This window comes from Lepidochelys kempii, chromosome 3 (genome assembly GCF_965140285.1).
Source record: "Lepidochelys kempii isolate rLepKem1 chromosome 3, rLepKem1.hap1, whole genome shotgun sequence".
Taxonomy (NCBI): domain Eukaryota; kingdom Metazoa; phylum Chordata; order Testudines; family Cheloniidae; genus Lepidochelys; species Lepidochelys kempii.
In genome coordinates this window covers 38,118,299-38,139,185 of record NC_136382.1, presented here as the reverse complement: position 1 = coordinate 38,139,185, position 20,887 = coordinate 38,118,299, and the positions used below count along the sequence as shown (strand labels likewise).

At 39.9% G+C, this 20,887-nt stretch overlaps 1 protein-coding gene across 1 annotated transcript in view; it reads left to right on the top strand.

The window, feature by feature from the left end:
• The window catches only part of TPO (thyroid peroxidase), a 52,478-nt gene extending 38,334 nt beyond the window's left edge, over positions 1 to 14,144 (top strand). The window contains exons 10-13 of the mRNA XM_073336631.1: positions 2,758 to 2,966; positions 3,480 to 3,650; positions 5,731 to 5,862; positions 14,041 to 14,144. Of these exons, the coding sequence (XP_073192732.1) occupies positions 2,758 to 2,966; positions 3,480 to 3,650; positions 5,731 to 5,862; positions 14,041 to 14,144 (616 nt within the window). The remainder of the gene's footprint in view (positions 1 to 2,757; positions 2,967 to 3,479; positions 3,651 to 5,730; positions 5,863 to 14,040) is intronic.
• The last annotated feature ends 6,743 nt before the right edge of the window (positions 14,145 to 20,887 follow it).

Here is a 20,887-nt window from a genome sequence, read left to right as displayed (position 1 = left end):
GAGGAGGACTCACCATAAAGGAAATTACAGGCACAGAGCTTAGAAGAGTGAAAGAATTTAAATGCCTAGGATCAGTGGTTGCTGACAAAGGTGCCCTCTTGAGCTTAGTCTGGAGAGGAGAAGAGTGAGGGGGGACATAACCATCTTCAAGTAAGTAAAATGTTGTTATAAAGAGCAGGATGATAAATTGTTCTCCTTAACCACTGAGGGGAGGACGAGAAGTAACAGGCTTACATTGCAGAAAGAGAGATTTAGGCTAAACATTAGGAAAAACTTCCTAACTGTAAGGGTAGTTAAGCACTAGTACAAATTACCTAGGGAAATTTTGGAATCTCTGTCATTTATCTCCATCATGAGAGGTTTTTAAGAACTGCTTAGACAAACACTTGTCATGGATGGTCTAGAGATAACACTTAGTCCTGCTTCAGGGCAGGAGACTGGACTAGATGACCTATCAAGGTCCCTTCCAGTCCTATATTTCTATGCCCGACATTGTACCAACGCTACTTGATGCAAATGGTGTGAGCTGACCCCAGTTCTCTTTGATAAAAAGATGCCAATAAAGTTTGAAGATATAGTCTAAGGGTACCTCTACACTGCAAAAAAAAAAAAAAGATTATCAACAAGATTCAGAGCCAAGTTCAACCGAGTCAGGCTCACAGGTCTCTGGTTGGGGGTTTAAAAATAACAGTATGGACTTTGCTGCTTGGGCTGGAGCTTGGCTCTGAAACCCAGCAAAAGGGGTGAGTCTCAGAGCCCAAGCAGCAGTGTCTGCACTGCTACTTTTAGCCCTGTGGTGCAGGCTGCTGTCAGCAGATCTAGGCTCTGAACTCGCTCCCATGAGGCCTTTTTTATTTTTGTTAGTGTAGACAGACCCTAAAACTGTAATTTGACCCATCCTAATGTATGGAACTGAGATTTTACCAGACACAGGGAAAGAAATCATTATGCTCTCCACCATGGAAATGAAGATGTTGAGATGGTCAAATGTTTGGACACTCCATGATAGGAAATGAAAGGAGGTTGTGAGGGACCTAATGCTGGTTGCCCCAACTGAAGAGAAATATAGGGAAGCTAGGCTATGTTGGTATAGACACGTCCAGTGGAGACCTGAAAGCAATATTTTTTGTAGAGTGGTCCTTGTGATGATTGTGGACAACCAATGGAGAGGCCAAAGATTCATCCATGAACCAAATATCAGCAGACCAATTGCACAACAGCAAGGTGTACAATCATGAGTTCTGGAAGAAGGCTATACAATTTTTTGACCGTGACTAGGAAAGCATCAAGAAAGAAGAAGATTGTATAGACAGACTGTGATAACAAGTTGATTGATAAATACTGAAGAAACATAGATTCATGTAATGTTTTGTTTTGGTTGTCACCCCTCTAGGGGAGTGAAAGGAAAAGTCTATTATTTTTTTAATTTAGTGACTTTGGTTTAGTGATACAGAGCTCAGGTAACCTGATGATTCATATATTGATTGAGATACCAGTTAACAAGCAGTTCAAGATATCAGTTACCAGATATTGATTTAAGATAATAAATCAGAATTGACCAAGATTTCTGACTGGTTGAACTCTATCCTGGTAGGATCAGAATCTCTCAGCTACATGACTAAAATTGAAATTGTTGCCTTTTGAATTGGCCAAAACAAGTCCACACTTTAAATCCAATAGAGTCATTTAGAAAAAAATGTTTCTGCTCCATCTGGAGTTACTCCTTTATCCTTTGCCTCTTCCTATTCAAATGCTTCACCCTGTGGTGGGATTCAGAAAGAGGCAAAAATTCTGCAGCTGATCTTTCGGCTTTCTGGTTGTAGACTATACTATGGCTTGTCACGTCTGAATTCATTGTTACCCCTAAGATGAACAGCTCCCTCTCATGTTCATTTATTTATATATTGGTGACGTGTCCTGTAGCATATGTTTAATAAATTCTGTATTGTGGAGACATGTAAGTTACAAATGCATAGTCTGACTTCTGGTACATGTAACACTGAGCATGAGGGGTACAAGCAATTTACTTTCAATTTCTCTTCTAAGATATAACTTTTATATTTATTATGTTTAATTAATGAAAAGCAATAACCGATTACCAGGTCTGCATATATGAATAGTGATAATCCTTGTGTTGAAAATATCTCCATTCTTTATGGCTTGGAGGGTATTTGATTTCTTGGTGGGTGAAGGTTGATAGTGGAAAGAATTCAAGAGCAGTGTCAAATGGTTCTTCCCCACTCAACCTGTTGAACATACTCTCACCCCTCCACCCCTCCAGTTCATTAGTCTAATAGATAACTTCCTCTCCTGATGTCAGAACCACCTCTTTTAGATTCTCCTCCCCACCCCTCTTACACCTCTTGAAGATTTCACCCTCTTGATCTTGCGAATTTTAAGGGATGGTTCTTAAGGTGCCCCTGTCAGGGAAAAAGGGTTCAGACCTTGGTCCTGCCAAGTGCTGAGCACTCCTGTAAGATACTAAGCACGCTCATCTCCATAGGAGCTGAGGGTGTTTAGCATGTTGCAGGTGAACTGAGCACTTTGCAGGATTGAGCCCTAACAGGTTTTACACTGGGCACATAAATCTTCAACCAATGTAGCTGTTGTTGTATTGCCGTTAGACAGTGCATATTCCTTAACTGTGTTTTGATGAAATGCTTATTTTTTGTCTCGTAATAATAGTGCACTCTGCAAACAGAAATAATTAACACCTGGAATGTAATCTTTTTAACAAGCACCTACCGATCTTTGCAGATTTTGGTGGGAAAACAGTCATGTTTTCACAGAAACTCAAAGGCATGAACTAAGAAAACATTCTTTGTCCCGTATAATCTGCGATAACACAGGCCTCTCAGAAGTGCCACTGGATGCCTTTCAACTTGGGAAGTTTCCTCAAGACTTTGAGTCATGTGACAATATACCAGGAATAAATTTAGAAGCGTGGCAGGAAAGCAATCAGCAAGGTAATGTGAGAATTAAGCATCTTTACTAAACGGGTAGGAAGGATGGTCCAGTGACTAGAGAGTTGCCCAGAACTTGAGAGACATGAGTTCAAGTCCCTACTCTAACATAGATTTTCTGTAACTTTAGGCAAGTCACTTGGTCTCACTATACCTCAGTTCCCCATTTGTACAAAAATAGCACTTCCATACTGCATTGAGATGTTTTGAACATAAATACATTAGTAATTGTGAGGCACTGCAGTAATAAGGGCGATATAAGTACCATAGATAGTTAATATAGGTAATAATTGTACAGTACTCACCATTAAAAAGTCAACAGTTAACAAGAGTCACCACATACTGATATCCTAAATACTGCACTGAGGTCCTTAAAAGCTCCTACTTAACTTGAGGCACATGAGTAGTCCCACTAAAGTCAACATAGAGTAGACATGGAGAGTGATGTGCGAGAGATAAAACTAGTAAAGCTGAAATGTATCTTTAACTCATAATGTGTCCTTTTTATATTTCTAGAGGAAACATGTGGATTCCCAGAGGGAGTAGCAAATGGAAACTTTCTATATTGTTCAGAATTTGGAAAATCCATGGTGATTTACTCATGTCAACATGGGTACGAACTCCAAGGAGAAGAACAATTAACCTGTACAAGCAGAGGATGGAATTTTCAACCACCAGTTTGTATAGGTATCTGTATTCACACATCTGACTCTGTAATGACCAAGACTAATACGATTCACCAAAAATAAAAATTTCTTATTATTTCCTGTTAAAAAATAAACTATTTCAAAACTCCTTTCCCTTCCCATGCTCTGGCAACCACAGAAGCTGTTGCATATGGTGAAAAGATAGCTAACCACCTGAGGTGGTATTGTTGAGACTCCACAGCTTCTTCACACTTCCCTTCCCAGCTGCAGAATCTCAGACTCCTCCAGTCCTGATCCAGCAACTGGGTTTATGCAAATGATACCAAAGCAAACTAACTAGTAAAAATGAACTATCAAACTAGCATGAAGGTCTGTAGCTCCCAGTGGGAATCTCATAAGGGGAAAGAAGTGAGAGATGTACATTCCCTCTTCCTACAGCCAGAATCATAATAACAGCTAGGGACCGTTCCAGGCAGTTTTCTGGTGCTGTTTCAGTGTAAACTCTCCCCTACATGACTAGTACAGAACCAGTAGCCTATCCAGCCAGCCAGTTAGTGAGGCAAGAGCTACAAACATAGGAATTTTGATCTTAAAACAAAAAGGCAAAATGTTTTTGTTTTAATAATAATAAGCCCCCAACAGGTTTACTGAAGTGCTATAAGTATTGAAACTTGAAACATACAGCTGATTGAAAAATGGTAAAGATATTTTTTCTTGTTCATTCAGCAATTTTAATGAATGTTTATTAAAATTTTCAGGGGCAGGCTTTTGTTTATCTACCTTCTTCTTCCCATTTCTCCCCCCCCCCCCTCCACCTTTTTTCTTTGAGGGGAAGGAAATGGGGAGAGAGAGAAAAAAGAGGGAGCATTGCAAACATTGCATTAATGGAATTTCACTATATGTGAGTTTACTTTATGCAGGATTCCACACCCTCTGTGTGCTCATCTTTGTGAGTTTATATAGACTCAAATGGTTCAGACTTCATGAGAACACTCAAGAAAATGAACCCTGAAAAAGGTCATATTTAGGAATACTTAATGGATGGTGGCAAATTCATTTGAATGCAAGTGCTGTAGCTGATCCTCAATAAAGCTGTTTATCAGCATGTCTATGGGAGTGGAATAAAAAGCTTTTTACTTTAAATGTATGCCATATATAGAAAAATCAAATGAAATCTGCAGCTTTCTTCTTTATTCAAATCCTACTTATCCATTGAGTTCCACCCACATAAATACCATATAAAGAAATAAAGCTGTTAAATGAATTATAATAATTCTTTTTCAATAGATTAATGTTCTGGCGGCAAACTGAATGACTAAATTACATGAATGACTCATTTCTTGTCCTAGTTTTTGTTAATATATTAAGTAATGTCAACAAAAGGCTGTATATCTGCTATAGGAAAACAAGCAGTATAATAAACACTGCATTTATTAAAAGAAAACCATCAAAACCCACTTAATGCAGATACTACTTGAGTTTTACAATAGGAAGCTCTTACTTTGTTACATGCCTGTCTGGGCAGTGTGTTTCGAGTCTTTAAATATAGTACTGTAAGTTAAGAATAAATCAAGTAATTAAATCAACAAGGCATTTCTGAAGATGGTTTCAAAATTATACACATTTCTGGGCTAAAAGGGGGGTCTAATGGCAAGAGTATACGACTGATAGCACTGTACCCAGGGGAAGGTTCACAGGAAAATTGAAAGCACCAAGAAGTTTCGTGGTGAATGTGTATGTGTGTGCAAGATCATCTAATGTTATGCATGGTGCTTTCAGAAATTCAATAACTTGCAGTTTATAACTTGGAAAGGTCCATAGCTTAACTTTTAGTAAACCACCACAAATTATTTAATGGCTGCACTAATTACTCTTCTCTCTCTCTTTTTTTTTTTTTTTTGGTCATTTCCAACAGTAAAAAGTTACACATAATTGCTTTGCAATTTTGCCCGCACATAAGAAAGGAGTCAAATTGAATTTATTAATATGTATTTCATTTTTAGTGCACAAATATCCTTCTCTTTGGAATACCTGTTACAGACAGTTGATGTGTACAAGAATGTAGTGAATGAGTCTCTTAGTTTCTGGCTTTCTGTTATCAATGTGTTTCCACTTTATAGACATCAATGAATGTGAAAACCAAATTAATCTATCTTGCCACACATCTGCTAAATGCATTAACACCATAGGCGGCTACCAGTGTCTCTGCATGGATCCTTACGAACTGGCAGAAGATGGAAGAACGTGCTTAGGTAATGTAATGATCCCTCCGTCCATTAAAACTGTTCCAGTGGTCTGAATGTGCAAATTGTAAACAACATGATTTGTTATACAAAATACGTTGTTAACAGATTAAATTTTATATATATACACATACAGAGAGAGAGAGAGAGAATTTAAACAATCAGACTTATAAAGATACAATCAGATTTTCTCAGGCAAAGTCAGAGTATTGAATATATACACACAGCTGTCACCCTTCAAATTTACAATCTAAACCTCAGCATTTGCACTATTCCTTAGTTATGCCCCAAGATAGTATTTGACTACTACCTACCAGGGTCAGATACTAGATAAGGAATACTGATATTAATGAGGTAACACTATCAAGTCATCAAAGTGGAAAGTTTTTAAAAGCAACATGAGCTTTAGAATACACAAACTTCCCTTTAAGAGAAGAGATGCGATAGTAATAATAATTATCCATGGGTTGTAGCAAAATACTTGCATGTAGTTAGTTGTTAAGCCTATGGAAACTTGAATAAATGCCTGTATATTCTAGATTTCTCTTGGTCATTGTTTAGAAAACACACTCACTGTGTTAGATCATTTTCTCTCATTGTTTGAACAAAATTCAGGATGCTAACTCGTTCTTCTAACTTGAGCTGTGGAGCGAGATAAGCAAAGAAAGCTTCAAGCTTTTCACAGAGAGAATACCTCATGCATTGATAGAGAGGTTCAATAGATTCACAGATTTTAACGCCAGAAATGACCATTATGATTAGTCTGATTTCTCGTATAAACAGGCCATACAATAGTCAATCTCCATACAGTCTTTCTAGCCCATTCAATCCTAGCCCTCTATGCTCAGACAAATGACAGGAGTGGTTTATGTGATTTACCCACCTGTGTATTGAACTGAGGCCGTTAAACCACTTCCTGTTGGCCAGTGAGATGGGTTCAATTTAGCCTTGCTGGTGCATAAGAATGTGAATTGCTACCCCTGTTCCAGTGAGGAGGTCTGCATCTCCATCATTGCATTGCCATCTTGCCCTGGAGCTTCTGCTGGGAAAGGTAGATTTAATTTGAAACAGGAGATCCATATAATCTCTGCTGGCAGAGTGTGCTCCAGGGATGCATGGACTTAGCGCATGCTGCTGCACGTGAGTCAGTGCTATTCATTTTTGAAGCTGCACTGGCTGGCCAAGTGCCCCTCACCAGATGACTTGTACTTCCACAACTGCTCCATCCTTCTGGCAGAATCCTGCCATGGTCAAGAGCTGAGGACTACTTAAAAGGGCAGTGTACTTTAAGTGGTGTCAGCGTATTTAAAGGGGCAACACACGTCTCTCTCTGTCACACACACACGGTGTGTGTCTCTGTCTGTCTCTCTCACACACACACACGGTGTGTGTCTCTGTCACACACACACACACTGTCACAGAATCACAGAATCACAGAACACCAGGGTTGGAAGGGACCCCAGGAAGCCATCCAGTCCAACCCCAACTTGAGTGTGTTTCACACTCAGCTCCCAACGCATACTTGTGTTGTTGTTTGTTACTTCTTGATATTTCTTTCAAAGTGTGCTATTTTAGTTTTTTGACTGGACTATGCATTTCATAATTTTTATTTCTCTCTTAGGCTTAAATTTAATTCTTTGAGTAGTGAGCTCTAAAACGCCTAATCTCTCCTGGCTGGAGTAATTATCCCTATGGTAATTTTTAAAAAATATATATTATATCTAGGTTTTTCATTTCTACTAGTGGCACCCATCCACACATTCCCTCGATATAGTGCACATAACAAAATTCATTCTGCACATGGATGGAAAAAAATTAGAGGGAACACTGTGGAGCCCCTGGATTTTTCTTTTTAGAAATGTCTCTTTGTCTAGTTTCGTGGCTTGCCCACCTTTAGAACTCATAGATCACTGTGGAAAGTCAGTCCTTCTGAGGGTGAAAGGAGAAGGACGAGCTCCCCAAAGTGCCAGCACAGCTCCAGGCTGGAGGGATAGGCAGGTGACAGGGCTAATTCACATTTACAAAATGAAACTTAGGAGTTGGTTATCCCAATTCATTGTTGAAAAAAGGGACATTCAGACTCTTTTGGATGTAAACATAATGTGATGTATTCTTCCAAACTCCAGTTTCTCTCTACATTTAGCACTCTATCTGCTTCAAAACACTCTCTTTTTTTAAAGCAATGGTGTATTTTGTAACATTATTGATGGGCTTTGAATCTCATTGAATGTACAGTTTTAGTCTCCCATTTCACTGCAAACCTCAGTTATGGAACCCTGAAGCCAGTGGGACATTACTTTGAACTGCACAATGAGAATGTCAGCTGATAATACCCCAGTAGAGTCATGCCATAGATTGTTTCCTTGCAAACAGCAAACCGCTTATTGATGCTTGTCAAACTGTGGTTTGGGACCATTAATGGTTCTTAGAGCACTTCGAGGTGGTCCATAGAATTGCTTCTTTCATAGTGTTGAAGCATATATCAGTCTGCAAGGAGTAACACATACCGTTGGTTGTGTCATATGCAAGAACTCATACAGGGTTCCCAGATTTTTTTTAACCTACCGAATTGGGAAAAAAGACATCATTCTGTATGCTGTGCAGGTGCTTGTTGTCTGTCTTTGCTGCGTGTTCCTTTAAATTCAGTCATGGGAAAATTTGTGGACTACTCCAGATCCAGAGAGATAAAACTAAATTTCAGATTAACTCAGACAGATTCGATCAGTAGAGTCTGCAGCAACAAAGGGAAGATTTGATGCAAATATATGTGAAGTCCTAGCCCCAGGGAGAAAAAACAAACAGCATAGGTAGAGAAAAGGGAGCGGGGGCATAGTCAGCCAGCCATACTCACTCGAAGTAAGTTTATTTTCATCTTGTATGTGCAACACTGTCATGCTTTACTGTGTAACTACATAGTGTAGCTGTCACAGGTAAGGTATAGGACTGAAAGGATAGAGAAGGGTGGGGGTACACAACAGGATATAGCTTGAGAACCGGGTCTGCAAAATTAAAAAAAGAATCACTGTTCTAACGATCTCCCATTTTTCTAACAATTATACACCTCTTAACCCACCCTTGCTAATGTATTCATCCTAACCACACCTCAGAGTGACACCACTAGACATTTCTCTTTCAAATTCCAACTTAAATATCTTCCATGGAACCATCCAGTGCTGCAGTCCTCACCAGTAACGTTCCCACCCCCTTGCCGTTGAGCTGCTATCCAATGTACATCTTTGTTTAACTGATTGCAACAGCCTTGGGCTTTGCCTTTCATTTGTTTGTAAAGTGCATTATATGTTTATGGTGCCGTTGAACTAGCAGTTTCCAGAAGAGAGAGTGTAGATGTCTCAACCCCGCACAAGGATATGAAAATAATATTTAACTCTGTTCTGGTTTGTTGTATAACCGGATATGAGAGGGTTCAGAAATCCTACCTGCTTTCTAAGAGCAGAGAGTGAACTGCCTCTCCAGAGGTCACCTGGATGCACAACAGTGTGGAGCAATGAAGCAGGGCTGGGGGCTGAAGACCCAGTCAGGAACTCAGAGGGACCCTGAGAAGCTCTATGAAAAGGCCTTGGAGGCAGAGCAATACACTCAAGGCACAGACAGATGAGCCTGTGCAAGAAACTTCCCCGATCTTGCGCTCCCAAAGTAGTGTTTCCTGTGCTCTGGAGAACACAGGGACTGCTTGCTCCTTCTGCCCTCCAGGATTGGGTCACCATGTTGGGACAGAGGACATGACTCCATTCCCTCTCTGTACTGGTCCATGAAACAGGGCTGGCGCATGAGTGGAGAGTAACCTGGGTGGGTGGAACAAATTGCCAACCCCATGCCAATGTGAATGGAGAACTCCTGGCTCCCACCCTGGGGCAGAACAGCTCCATGTTCCTCTATACAGGGATGTGAGATAAATGCTACAATCTAGCTCTCTATATGGGGGGGGAGGTTTGTAATCTGAGCTCTGCCCCTCTATTCCTGATTCTACATTTTTTTTTAAGTCTGATTCTTTTGCTGAGGCTTATGAACAATGAATGTACCAATAATCACTGGAGTCCAGGGATATTGACTACTGTCATGGTTCAAGTTCAAAACTGTAGAATAAAACCTCATTTGATAATAAATTCCCTGGTCAGCAGGCTCATGTCTCTCTCTCATGCCCCATCTTGCTGAATAATGTGAATTTCTTTATAGTATAACTACCATAAATGTTTTTGAGATTGAGTAATACCTCAGATTCACTTTGGCCAATCAAGCAACAGCTGTTTATTTCTGTTTACTATAAATCAACAGAAATTAGCCCATGGATTTAATCTTTATTGACCGACTTTTTAAGAAGAACACAATCTCTCTCCCTAGATCCAAGGATTAAACTGCAGGCATTCCACACTTGGGCTGTGATCTCATCAGATTTCATTAGCTAATTACTGTATGGTCAGGTCAATATCTGAAGAGGAAACCTCCTAGGCTCACACTTCTTTATGAATTTGTGCTAAACCCATGTTCCAGCACTATTTTTGAAGGTACTGTGTTCCTGGAGGTCCAACCTTTTGGCGTCCATGTAAAACTAAGGTATTGATCACTTGCAGTAATTAAAGATTCTTTGGCACTTTCCACAAGGATAATGGGTGGTATCTATAAGGTCTTAGCCAAACTCCTATGTGGATAATTATACTCTGCCTACTTATCGTTGCTCATGCAGTTTGAACTAAGTAAAAGGTGTACAGTATTCCTGTGTACTCTTAAAGAGCTCCCTGATCCCAGAGGTGGGTTAAATTTGTAAAACGCTTTGAGGTCTTTTTGAATAAAATGCAAAAATTTACATTTGAACTATTATCATTAATTGACAATAGATTACTGTCCTCAACAGCCATCTGTGGTCAGAAAAGACACAGTTTTTATCCAATATACAAAATAATAGACTTAACCTGTGATTTTTCTGTATTGCTTTTAAGTATCATCCAGGTTGTTGGTTGTTTTTTTGGTGGTGTTGATTTCATAATTTTTATTAGAATAGCATTTTTTCAAACTCCAAGTTTTCTGATAAATTTGTAATGAGTTTGTGAACCTCTGTGAGAATGCAACCCATCTCCTCTCTAAACCAACATGCTGATTATCATAGATAAGCAGGTGGAATTTGGAAGTGATTGGAATTTGGGCCTTGTGCAGTTTAGAGTGATTTAAAATTGTGAGAGCACTTCAATCTTCTTAAAAATTTGAAGAGCTCTAGTAATGTTAACTATTCTATGCTGTATATTCATATAACACCTTCACTCCCTTTTTATGGGTATGATTCATCATTAGACCCAAGGCTTTCTTTTCTGAAGTTGGAAACATTTCTCACTCAGTCACAAACCTGTACCAGGAAACTTGATTGGGGAAGTTAAGGAGTTAAATTGTTGAAATGTTCAGCCCACATCTCTCCATTCAGAACAATGATAAATACTGTAACACTCATTTGTTGCTAATCTTTGGTTTATGAGTTCTGCTTTCTTCATTGTCATGGCCTCAAATTAAGGAAGTGACTCAGTGGTATTCAGTCATCCTTTACAAAAATGATGACTGGAATAGGAGATAACAGTACAAAAAGGTAGGAAGAAACCCCTTTGAACCAATAAAAGAAGGAATGTTTAGTGGCCCCTGGGTAAGTCATTTACAAGGAGATTTTCAAAGTATTAAAGGGATGTGTGACTCCTAAATCTCCTGGATGCTTTAAATTAAATCTCTCTAAATTGTCAGTGCTACTAGTGAGTGGTATAATGTGGACTACTTTTACAAATATATATTATAATGCCATGAAAACCCCTCTTTCATGAACTCCCCTTGTAAAAATTCATACAATGGAAACTATGGGGGAATATTTTAGAAGGAAAGGAGTGAAATATAATGAAGAGAGTGCCATCTAATGGCAGCAGCATATTGGGATATACAGCAGAATGAGGGGCAGAATTTTGTGCAGGATAAGATTTTGCCTGTTTTTTTCTCTTATCCAAATATCATCTATCTGAATTAGAGATATATCCGAATGGTATATCTTTGATGGACACACAGCTAGACAAGTTACATATTTTTCAGTATTGTGAATGTTTTATGCTGATCTGAAATTGCCAATTTTCCCATGAATTTCTTATTTGAAATTCAGGTGAGTTTTGCTTTCGTTGTGGGATTAAATTCATAATTCCTCTGGGGTCATGAAGAAATCTCACTAGAACATTTCTGTGCCTTATGGGGCTTTATACCTTACTCTTTGATTCTGGGGATAATCAGCTGAATAACAGCTCCCAGCGTGATATGGCCAAAAGAGCTAATGTGATCCTGGGATGCATAACCAGGGGAATCTAAAATGGTAGAGAGTAGAGGGGTTATTTTACCTCTGTATTTGGCATGGGTGTGACTGTTGCTGGACTACTGTGTCTAGTTCTGGTGCCCACAATTTAAGAAGGATGTTGATAAATTGGAGAGGGTTCAGAGAAGAGTCACGAGAATGATTAAAGGATTAGAACACTTGCTTTATAGTGTTAAACTCAAGGAGCTAAAGCTATTTAGCTTAACAAAGAGAAGGTTAAGGGGCTATGTGACAAGGTGTAAAGACCCCCACAAGGATGAGGAATGTGCAAGAGAGGGCCTGGGGGCAGGGATAGTCCCACCCTTCTGGCCCTGTCAATCATGCATACTAAATTAATAATCCAATCGACTAAATCTTTAGTGCAGAGACAGCATGGACACTGGGAGGCCAGGCTTCTAAATAATACTCAAAACTGATAAATCTCAAGTGTGTTCTGAATGGATCACTTCTAGAGCTTCTCAGCCATTGAAATCAGGACTGGCCAGAAAATGTCAATTCTGTTTCACAAAAAATTTTGAGTTTCAAAAATTATTTCCATTTCAATGCTGAATGAAATGAGACTCTTTGAAATTCTTTGTGAAAAAACACAGGAGAGTGAGACACTCACCCCAGAATAGCCAGTCACCTGGTGGTTAGGGCACTCCTCTGGGAATTGGGAAACTCAGATTCAAGTCCCTGCTCCAAATCAGGCCATGCTAGGACTTGAACCCTGGTCTTCCATATGCAAGAGAAGTACCCTGATCACCAGGTGACTGGCTATTCTGGGGTGAGTCTCATTCACTCATATTTTGGTTTCAAAGAACCAGCATTTTGCAATGGAAAAATACTTCACTGAAAAATTTCAACCAGCTCTAACTGAAATTTCTGAGACGGTCAGCAGTAATGGTGTCTTTTAAATATATAGAATCTGAACTGAGTCTGCCAACTTATGCAGTATACTTCTATCCATGTTGGCCCCAGGATAGTAGATAGACAAGGCAGGTGAGGTAATATCTTTTACTGAGCCAACGTCCATTTGTGAGAGAGACAAGCTGTCGAGTCACACAGAGATTTTCTTCAGGTCTCTGTGTGGCATGGAGGTTTGTCTCTCCCACCAACAGAAGCTGGCTCAATAAAAGGTATTACCTCACCTTGTCTCTCTGACAACATATGTCAGGCTAATGAACAGCCCTCGATGGTAATGATTTTGACACTGCAAGGGTGTTGAATTCCTTCCTCAGTGGGAGTTTTACCTAATAGAGCACTGAGTAAAATCTGACCAAGGATTTCAGGATTTGACTCATCTGTTTCTCCACCTTCTCTCTGTCTGCTTTGTGGCGCTTTGAATAGGGAGGGAGTAGTCCTTGTGTTCCACTGAATGCAGGGACTACCATTGTGACTTACCTAGATGTAGGCTATGCAAGAAATGATGGAAAACTCCTTATGCCTTTCCTTCAAACTGTGCACCTGTGTCAGTGTGAGGTGCAGAATCTGGCACTCTATTTGCTATATAAGCCTGATTTCTTATAGACTGGATAATCTATGCATTTCAGTATTACAGTATTATTATTTATTTGTATTGCAGAAGCTCTAGCATCATTATGCAGGCAAGAAACACATAACATGTTCCCTGGCCCCAAAGAATTTACAGTCTAGGTAGAAGATGAGAGACGACAGGTGGAAACAACAGACAAGAGGGGAGGAATCACAAAGGAACAATGGAACAGTTATGATCTGCATGATACACAGCAGTCACATCACACCTGCTGGCTAACCATTATTACGTATGGATTTAAGGCCCGAAGGGACCAATTTGCTGTTTTTTCTGGTGCAAATGAAACATTTTTTTTTTCATGTTTCAGATTCTGGAAGGATTCCTAAAGGCTCTTTAGTCTCTATCATTTTAGGAGTTACTATGGTCAGTGGTTTGGCAGTATTAAGCTGGATAGTAATTTGCCGGTGGTAAGTTTTACTTTTTTTTTTTTCACCTATTTTATTGAGAAAAGCAGTCATATTTTTCTTCCCTCTTGAAACTTTCCTTACTTCAGTCTTTTTCTTTCTATATAGCCAACAGGTGACAGGAAGTTCTCTATCTGTGATCCTCTGTAGTGTGTAATTCTGTCTAATGTAACCACTAGATATTCTAGTCTCTTTATTATATTTTTGTAATGAAAATGTGAATAGGCATTATCCCAACTTTGGGTGCTGCAAAGAACATCAGATGGAATTTCAGTGATACCTAAGATTTTTCAGCTAACTAATTTACTTCAGTTGAAATACTATTTCACTAGAGATAAAAATGCTCTGAAAGATGGGAGGGAATAAAGGGTGTATTTGCAAGTGAAGTACTTTCTAAAAGAAAACCACTTTCACTTCTGCCTGTGAAGGTACTGACTAAGGTTTAAGAGTCTGGTTTAAGAGTTTGGTCTGTAGATGACCTTTTAAGATCCTGGGTTCCTAAACAGAATTCACAAAAAGAAAAGGAGTACTTGTGGCACCTTAGAGACTAACAAATTTATTTGGGCATAAACTTTCGTAAGCTACAGCTCACTTCATCGGCTGCATTCCTAAAGTCCAGCCACAAGGAAGTTTGTGTGGAAGGTTGTTTTGTTATGAGAGTATCCAGTTTTGAGAGCTCATTCTTAATCTTTCCCTGTTTGCTGTAGAGGATGTTGATCAGGTGGTTCCACAGTTTCTTTGAGAGCGTGTGGCACAAGCTGTCAGCATAGTCTGTGTGGTATGTAGATTGTAATGGATTTTTTACCTTCAGTCCTTTTGGTACGATGTCCATCTGTTTGCATTTGGAAAGGAAGATGATGTCTGTCTGTATCTGTACGAGTTTTTTCATGAAGTTGATAGATTTCCACTCCATACGGCTAAATTCAGTGCCTTGCATAATGACAGGTTTCAGAGTAGCAGCCGTGTTAGTCTGTATTTGCAAAAAGAAAAGGAGTACTTGTGGCACCTTAGAGACTAACCAATTTATTTGAGCATAAGCTTTCATGAGCTACAGCTCACTTTACAGAATCCTGCTCTCTGGGGGTATGAGGCTGTTGGGACCTAATGGCAAAGTTCGGAGGAATAAAAGTAGTAACATGCAGCTTTAGGGCCCTGAGCCTGCTGCCGCTGAAATAGTGGTAAAATTCTCCTTGTTTTCAGTGGTGCATGTCACAAACATTGTCTGATTACTCTTTCTAAAACCTCTGTGAAGTACACATTATCATCCACATTTTCCCAATGGGAAACTGAAATACTAAAGGCCTGGTTTTTAAAACTGTCCTCGTTGCATAAAATTGTGCCCACATTTAATTGTAGATTTAAATGCTAGCATTTAGACATACCTCAGTTAGGAACACAATTTATCCTGCCAAAATCCCTTTTTTCAGTTGCCTTCATAAAAGCAGTACTTTTTTTTGCACACTCACTTGCATCCTACTCTGTGTTTATTGTGCATTCTTTGAAAGTATTGAATGGTACACCACTGCTAGAGACTTGTATTTGTCACAGTAAATTTTGCTCACATTTTGGAGCTCAGGCCTAGGACCCTGTGAAAGCCATTCAATATGAAAAAACTATCAGTGGCCACTCATGGCTTTAATTGGCTTTCATTTTTAATCTGGGCTTTAGGGCAAGAACAGACTGCTGCATTTTCTGTAATCTTGTTACCTTTCTGTGTCAAAGGCACAGAGCCTATATAAGACATTTCTTTAAATACTGCTATAAATCAAAGGGAAGAAATAGAATGAACTTTCCTTACTGCACTGCAATAGGTATGATGCTGAAAGCACTGACTAATCACAGCAGGCTCTCCAGTTGGCCAGCAGTCTCAACATTGCACCCTGTAGCAGTAGGAAACCCAGCTGACTGGGGATGACAAGAAGCATGACATTTGACACATTTGTCAAGCCCATGACAAAAATGCTGCCTTTGTTTAAGTTAGCAGTTTTGCCATAGGTGTCATGGGAGCCCTAGACATTGTTATTTTCAGGTTTTGATGAAAAAAAAAAATCCATGACTTTTGACATTTGGGATTTTTCAAGTGGGTGGGTTGATGTGCTTGTAAATAAACAGATGAATTCATTTCACTGAGAAACTTGAGAGTTGCAAGCTAAACTCTGGGCTGCAAAGGAGGCTAAGGAAGAGCATCAAATCAGCAAAAAATATTGGGGTGATACAAAGAATAGTGTACTCTGAGACACCTATTATTCCTTTAAGGCAATGGTTCTCAAACTTTTGTACTGGTGACCCCTTTCACATAGCACGCCTCTGAGTGCGACCCTCCCCGACCCTTATAAATTAAAAACACTTTTTATATATTTAACACCATTATAAATGCTGGAGGCAAAGTGGGGTTTGGGTGGAGGCTGACAGCTTGCAACCCCCCAAGTAATAACTCACCTGAGGACCCCCTGAGGGCTCTCAACCCCCAGTTTGAGAGCCCCTGCTTTAAGGGGTAGGAAGGTTTCTTTCTTACACAACATTAAATCAAAACAAAAGATATACATTCAAACAAGATTGGAGCATTAGATTGTATTTACAAATGTTGTCTATAATATAGGGCAACTACTAAGTTTCTTCGTATTTGTTCACTATCATAAAATTGCAATGGAAAAATAAAATCCACTTGACATTTTATTGTGTTTCCATGACAAATGCCATTTTCACCATGACTACCCTAAGACTTTTCTTTAGAAAAATTCCAAGCGAAAACAAGCCTTGTATGCTTATACATTTAATACTAATCACAAGCCAATGAGAATCAAGGAGCTAAATCATCAATAAAACCACTTTAAACATATCTGTGTGGCTTCTACTGGAAGGCTAAAGGGAAACTGAGACCTGTTTACTGTACTGTTTTTCCGCCCCAATGTACTGGAGATATAAACTCAGCACATTTGGCTTCAGTAGTTTATATTTTTTCAAAACTTACTTTGGTTCTGAACTGGATGGGGGGAGGGGAGGTGCCAACATGACTGTTGAACACCGAAGCTCCCAGTGAACAGCAAGATTCCCAGATTGGACTATTGCCCTTACCATGCATAGGGTCCTGACTGGCAGCAGAAATATCCACATCTGATAGAAGGATGGCTTTCTGCCCGCTCACAAGGTAGCAGGCCCATTTCAGTAGAGTATAAATAGCGGCTGAAGATGTTCTGCTTACATATCACTGCAAGTAAAGAAGGCCTATCTTCTAGGAAAGCATTGTCACGTTACCACCATGTGCCTCTTTACAATGGATCATACCTATACGTGTATCAAAACAGACCCCATAGATAGTGGAGGTGAGAAAGCCACAGGATAGACAGGCACTTGAAGCAGAAAAATAGGTTGTGTTTCAATGGACTCCTGTGAAGCCTATTAACACACGGTGTGACAGAGAATTATTTAAATATAAATGTCAGGTCCATAGACGCATTGTACACAGACAAGCTCAGACATTGCTACTGTTGGGCTAACTTATGCACAAGCAATTCAAGGTAAAGGAGTTCGGATCTGTTACGAATTACACCTTGTAGGACACGCACACAAGTGCTACGAATTACACCTGGTAGGACACACACACAAGTGCTGCGAATTACACCTGGTAGGACACGCACACAAGTACTACGAATTATACCTGATAGGACACGCACACCAATGCTACGAATTACACCTGATAGGTCACGCACAGTTTGAATCTAGGCTGAGGCACAGAAATACAGTCCACAACTGCAGAGTTCCCAAAAGACACTAAGTTTATTATGCTCGAGCGTGGTGCCCCCCTGCTAGCCAGGAGGGGACCCTGAATGCAGATTATACAAAGGTTATATACCTTTTAGCAAAGCATGTTGCCCTCGTGCATCGGAAACCTTAGCCAATAAACAAACCCTTGTCTTATCTACCACCTATCCCCGCTTGGTGCATTCCTCGTGCTATACCAGTATGTGAATTACACAGCATGGTCCTAAAGCCATGCATCAGTAACTTTTATTATCAGGATGGGAGGCCTCACATCAAGGCCAAGAAACAGGGAGTTAGAGACTGACAAAAACCAGATACTGGGAGTCAAGGCAGGCTGGAGACAAGGAGGAGGATTTTCACAGGAATTCAGTATCTAAGGATTACTCCTCCTGGTGTATGATGTGCTGGCATTTAAACAATGGTGGGCCCCAAACCAAAATGGAGTCACATGTGCTAACTTTTTCTTAACAGATCATAAGCACTGCACTTACTCTGAAAAGTCAGCAAATCTGCCTTTTCTCCAGCTTGCTGTTTCACGGTCTGTTAGCGGATGCGATGCAAAAAACGTGATTTTTACACCTTGTGGCTTTGCAGAACAACTTTATCCTGCTGATCGTGGAGTGCATGAAGAAGGGGAGGCACTTAGTGTGCTGCATTTAATCACAGTTATTGTCGTCTTCCTCCCCACCCATTTCCTCCACCTGTTGTTGTCCTATCATAAGAGTAGTCTGCAAGGTCTTTGTGGAAGAGACTGGGTTTTTTTTATTATATGTGTACAGCGTGCCTAACACGATGGGGCCCTGATCCCCAATCAGGGTTTCTCAATTATTAATACTTTATTAGGGTAGTACTAATATTATCACTTTGCTGATAACGATTGATGAATCAGAATTAGGCTGCAAGAAAAAGGGGGGCATTAGCATTTTGGAGACCCTGGAAATATTAGTATTTGTTGGACCTCATCAAGGGAGCATTGAGGATTGCAACTGACCTACAAAGTGAACAATATTGGATGAGGACCACTTTCATCATTATTTCGTACCAGAATTTACCCCTCCTTAGTTTAGAAAAGCACTCTCTCTAAAAGTCTAAGATCTAGATTAATTACTGACTTGAAATGAAAGCAAATTATTTTATTAATTTTTCTCTCTCTTTCTAGGAGCTCATAGAATAATGTACACTGTCATGCTCACTGCGTCAGAACATTAGTCAAGGCAAATAAACTAAGACTGAGGGCACTGTTCATCTGGCCAAGATGTAAAACAAAGGTTCTGACCCTTTGTGCTAATTAAACATCCCATGGCTGCCTGTGTAAATGAGAGACTGAGAGTTACAGCTCAAAGTCTATGTGCACCATGATGCTTTAGGGACTTTTTGACATTTCTCACCAAGATGATAACCACCCCTGGTCAACTAGGAAGTATTGAAATTAAATCAACTTTTTACAACAAAAACAGAATATTACCTTATAAGAATTATTAACTTGTTCACCATTTCCCTTTCTGTGATGAGAATTTTCAGCGTTTAGCCGTCCTGTGTTACTGTCTTTAGACAAAATCCAAATTGCTCAGCTGCTTCAAGGGCATTTTTCAGTGAGAGTAGTTCTGAATGTGTCTTTAGTTTTTTTCTAGCCCAGATAACTGTGTGATTATAATTTTTGTCAGGGCTTGTGATCAGCTGCAAATGCAGCAGCAAAATACTGTATTGATACAAATGTATGAGCTACTGACCCCTTAAAAATTGTGGAAGTGCTTGTAGCCACAGGGGAATTGAGTGCTAAGACATCTTTTAAACCAGCTAAACTGTGCCAGGCTACAGAGGCTGCTCTGACTAATAACCTGAATTAAGTCCTGATACCTACTTCTGTATTTGTCTAAATTCAAATGTAAATCTTAAGTTTAAACTTAAGTTTAAACTACTGGAAATACGTGACAATGGTAAACTAAAATTTGATCAGATTCGTGGTTACATTTTAGAGTTATTCTAGTCACAGTGAGCTTTGACCCATTTAAGACCATTTCGGAGTGAACTGTCCCACTATATCCTTCTCCCATATTATTTAAATAAAAGCAGAACTCATTCAGCAGAGCTACTTAACATGGAATGAGCACTAACACTTTAGTGTGAAATCCTGCCCCATTGACGACAATGACACAACTCCCATTTTGTTCAACAGGGCCAAGACCGTAGCATTTGTGTTGTTGTAGCACTGTTCACTCCGACACATTTTTGAACATGTGACCTGTGATGTATGTAGCTATGACTCTTTATTTTATGGTCGGTGGTACAGTTCTGGGTAACTGCACATTTAACCCCCCCTTCATGGTCTGCTCCAAAAATTCTCACTCAAGTCTCAGGCCTCTAGGGCTGTGTCTATCCTGCAATTAAAAACCCGCGGCTGGTCCATACCAGCTGATTTGGGATCATGGGGCTTGGGGTTGCAGGGCTAATTAATTGTGGAGTAGAGTTTCAGGTTCGGGCTCGGGCTGCTGCCCAGGCTCTAGGACCATGCAAGGTGGGAAGTCCCAGAACATCTACACTGCAATTAAACTGCCCCTTAGCCCAAGTCCTGTGAGCCCGAGTCAGATCTCACAGGCCATCCGTGGGTATCTAATTGCAATGTAAACATACCTCTATTTCTGTCACCGCTCTTCAGGGAGGGACCTGTCTCCCTTCTGACCAGGGTTCAGGCTACAGCTCCCATGCAATTCACTATGTTAATCCCAGCAGGTCTGACTAATGTCCAGCCCCTGTGCTGTTTTTTTCACTCTTCAAGGGCTATGACCAGTGAATGCCAGTGTTTATAAGTAATCACACAGCTCTGTCAAGGCAGAGTACATTTATTTAAGGACAAAAGCATACAGAGAAAACATATAAAACGTAAAACACTTTACCAGTAGCCCCTCCCCCCTCCCACTCCAATCAATCTTATGGAAATGCTGGCAGGTTCTAGGCCTTCCAGCCATTCTGCAGGATTTGCTTCCACTC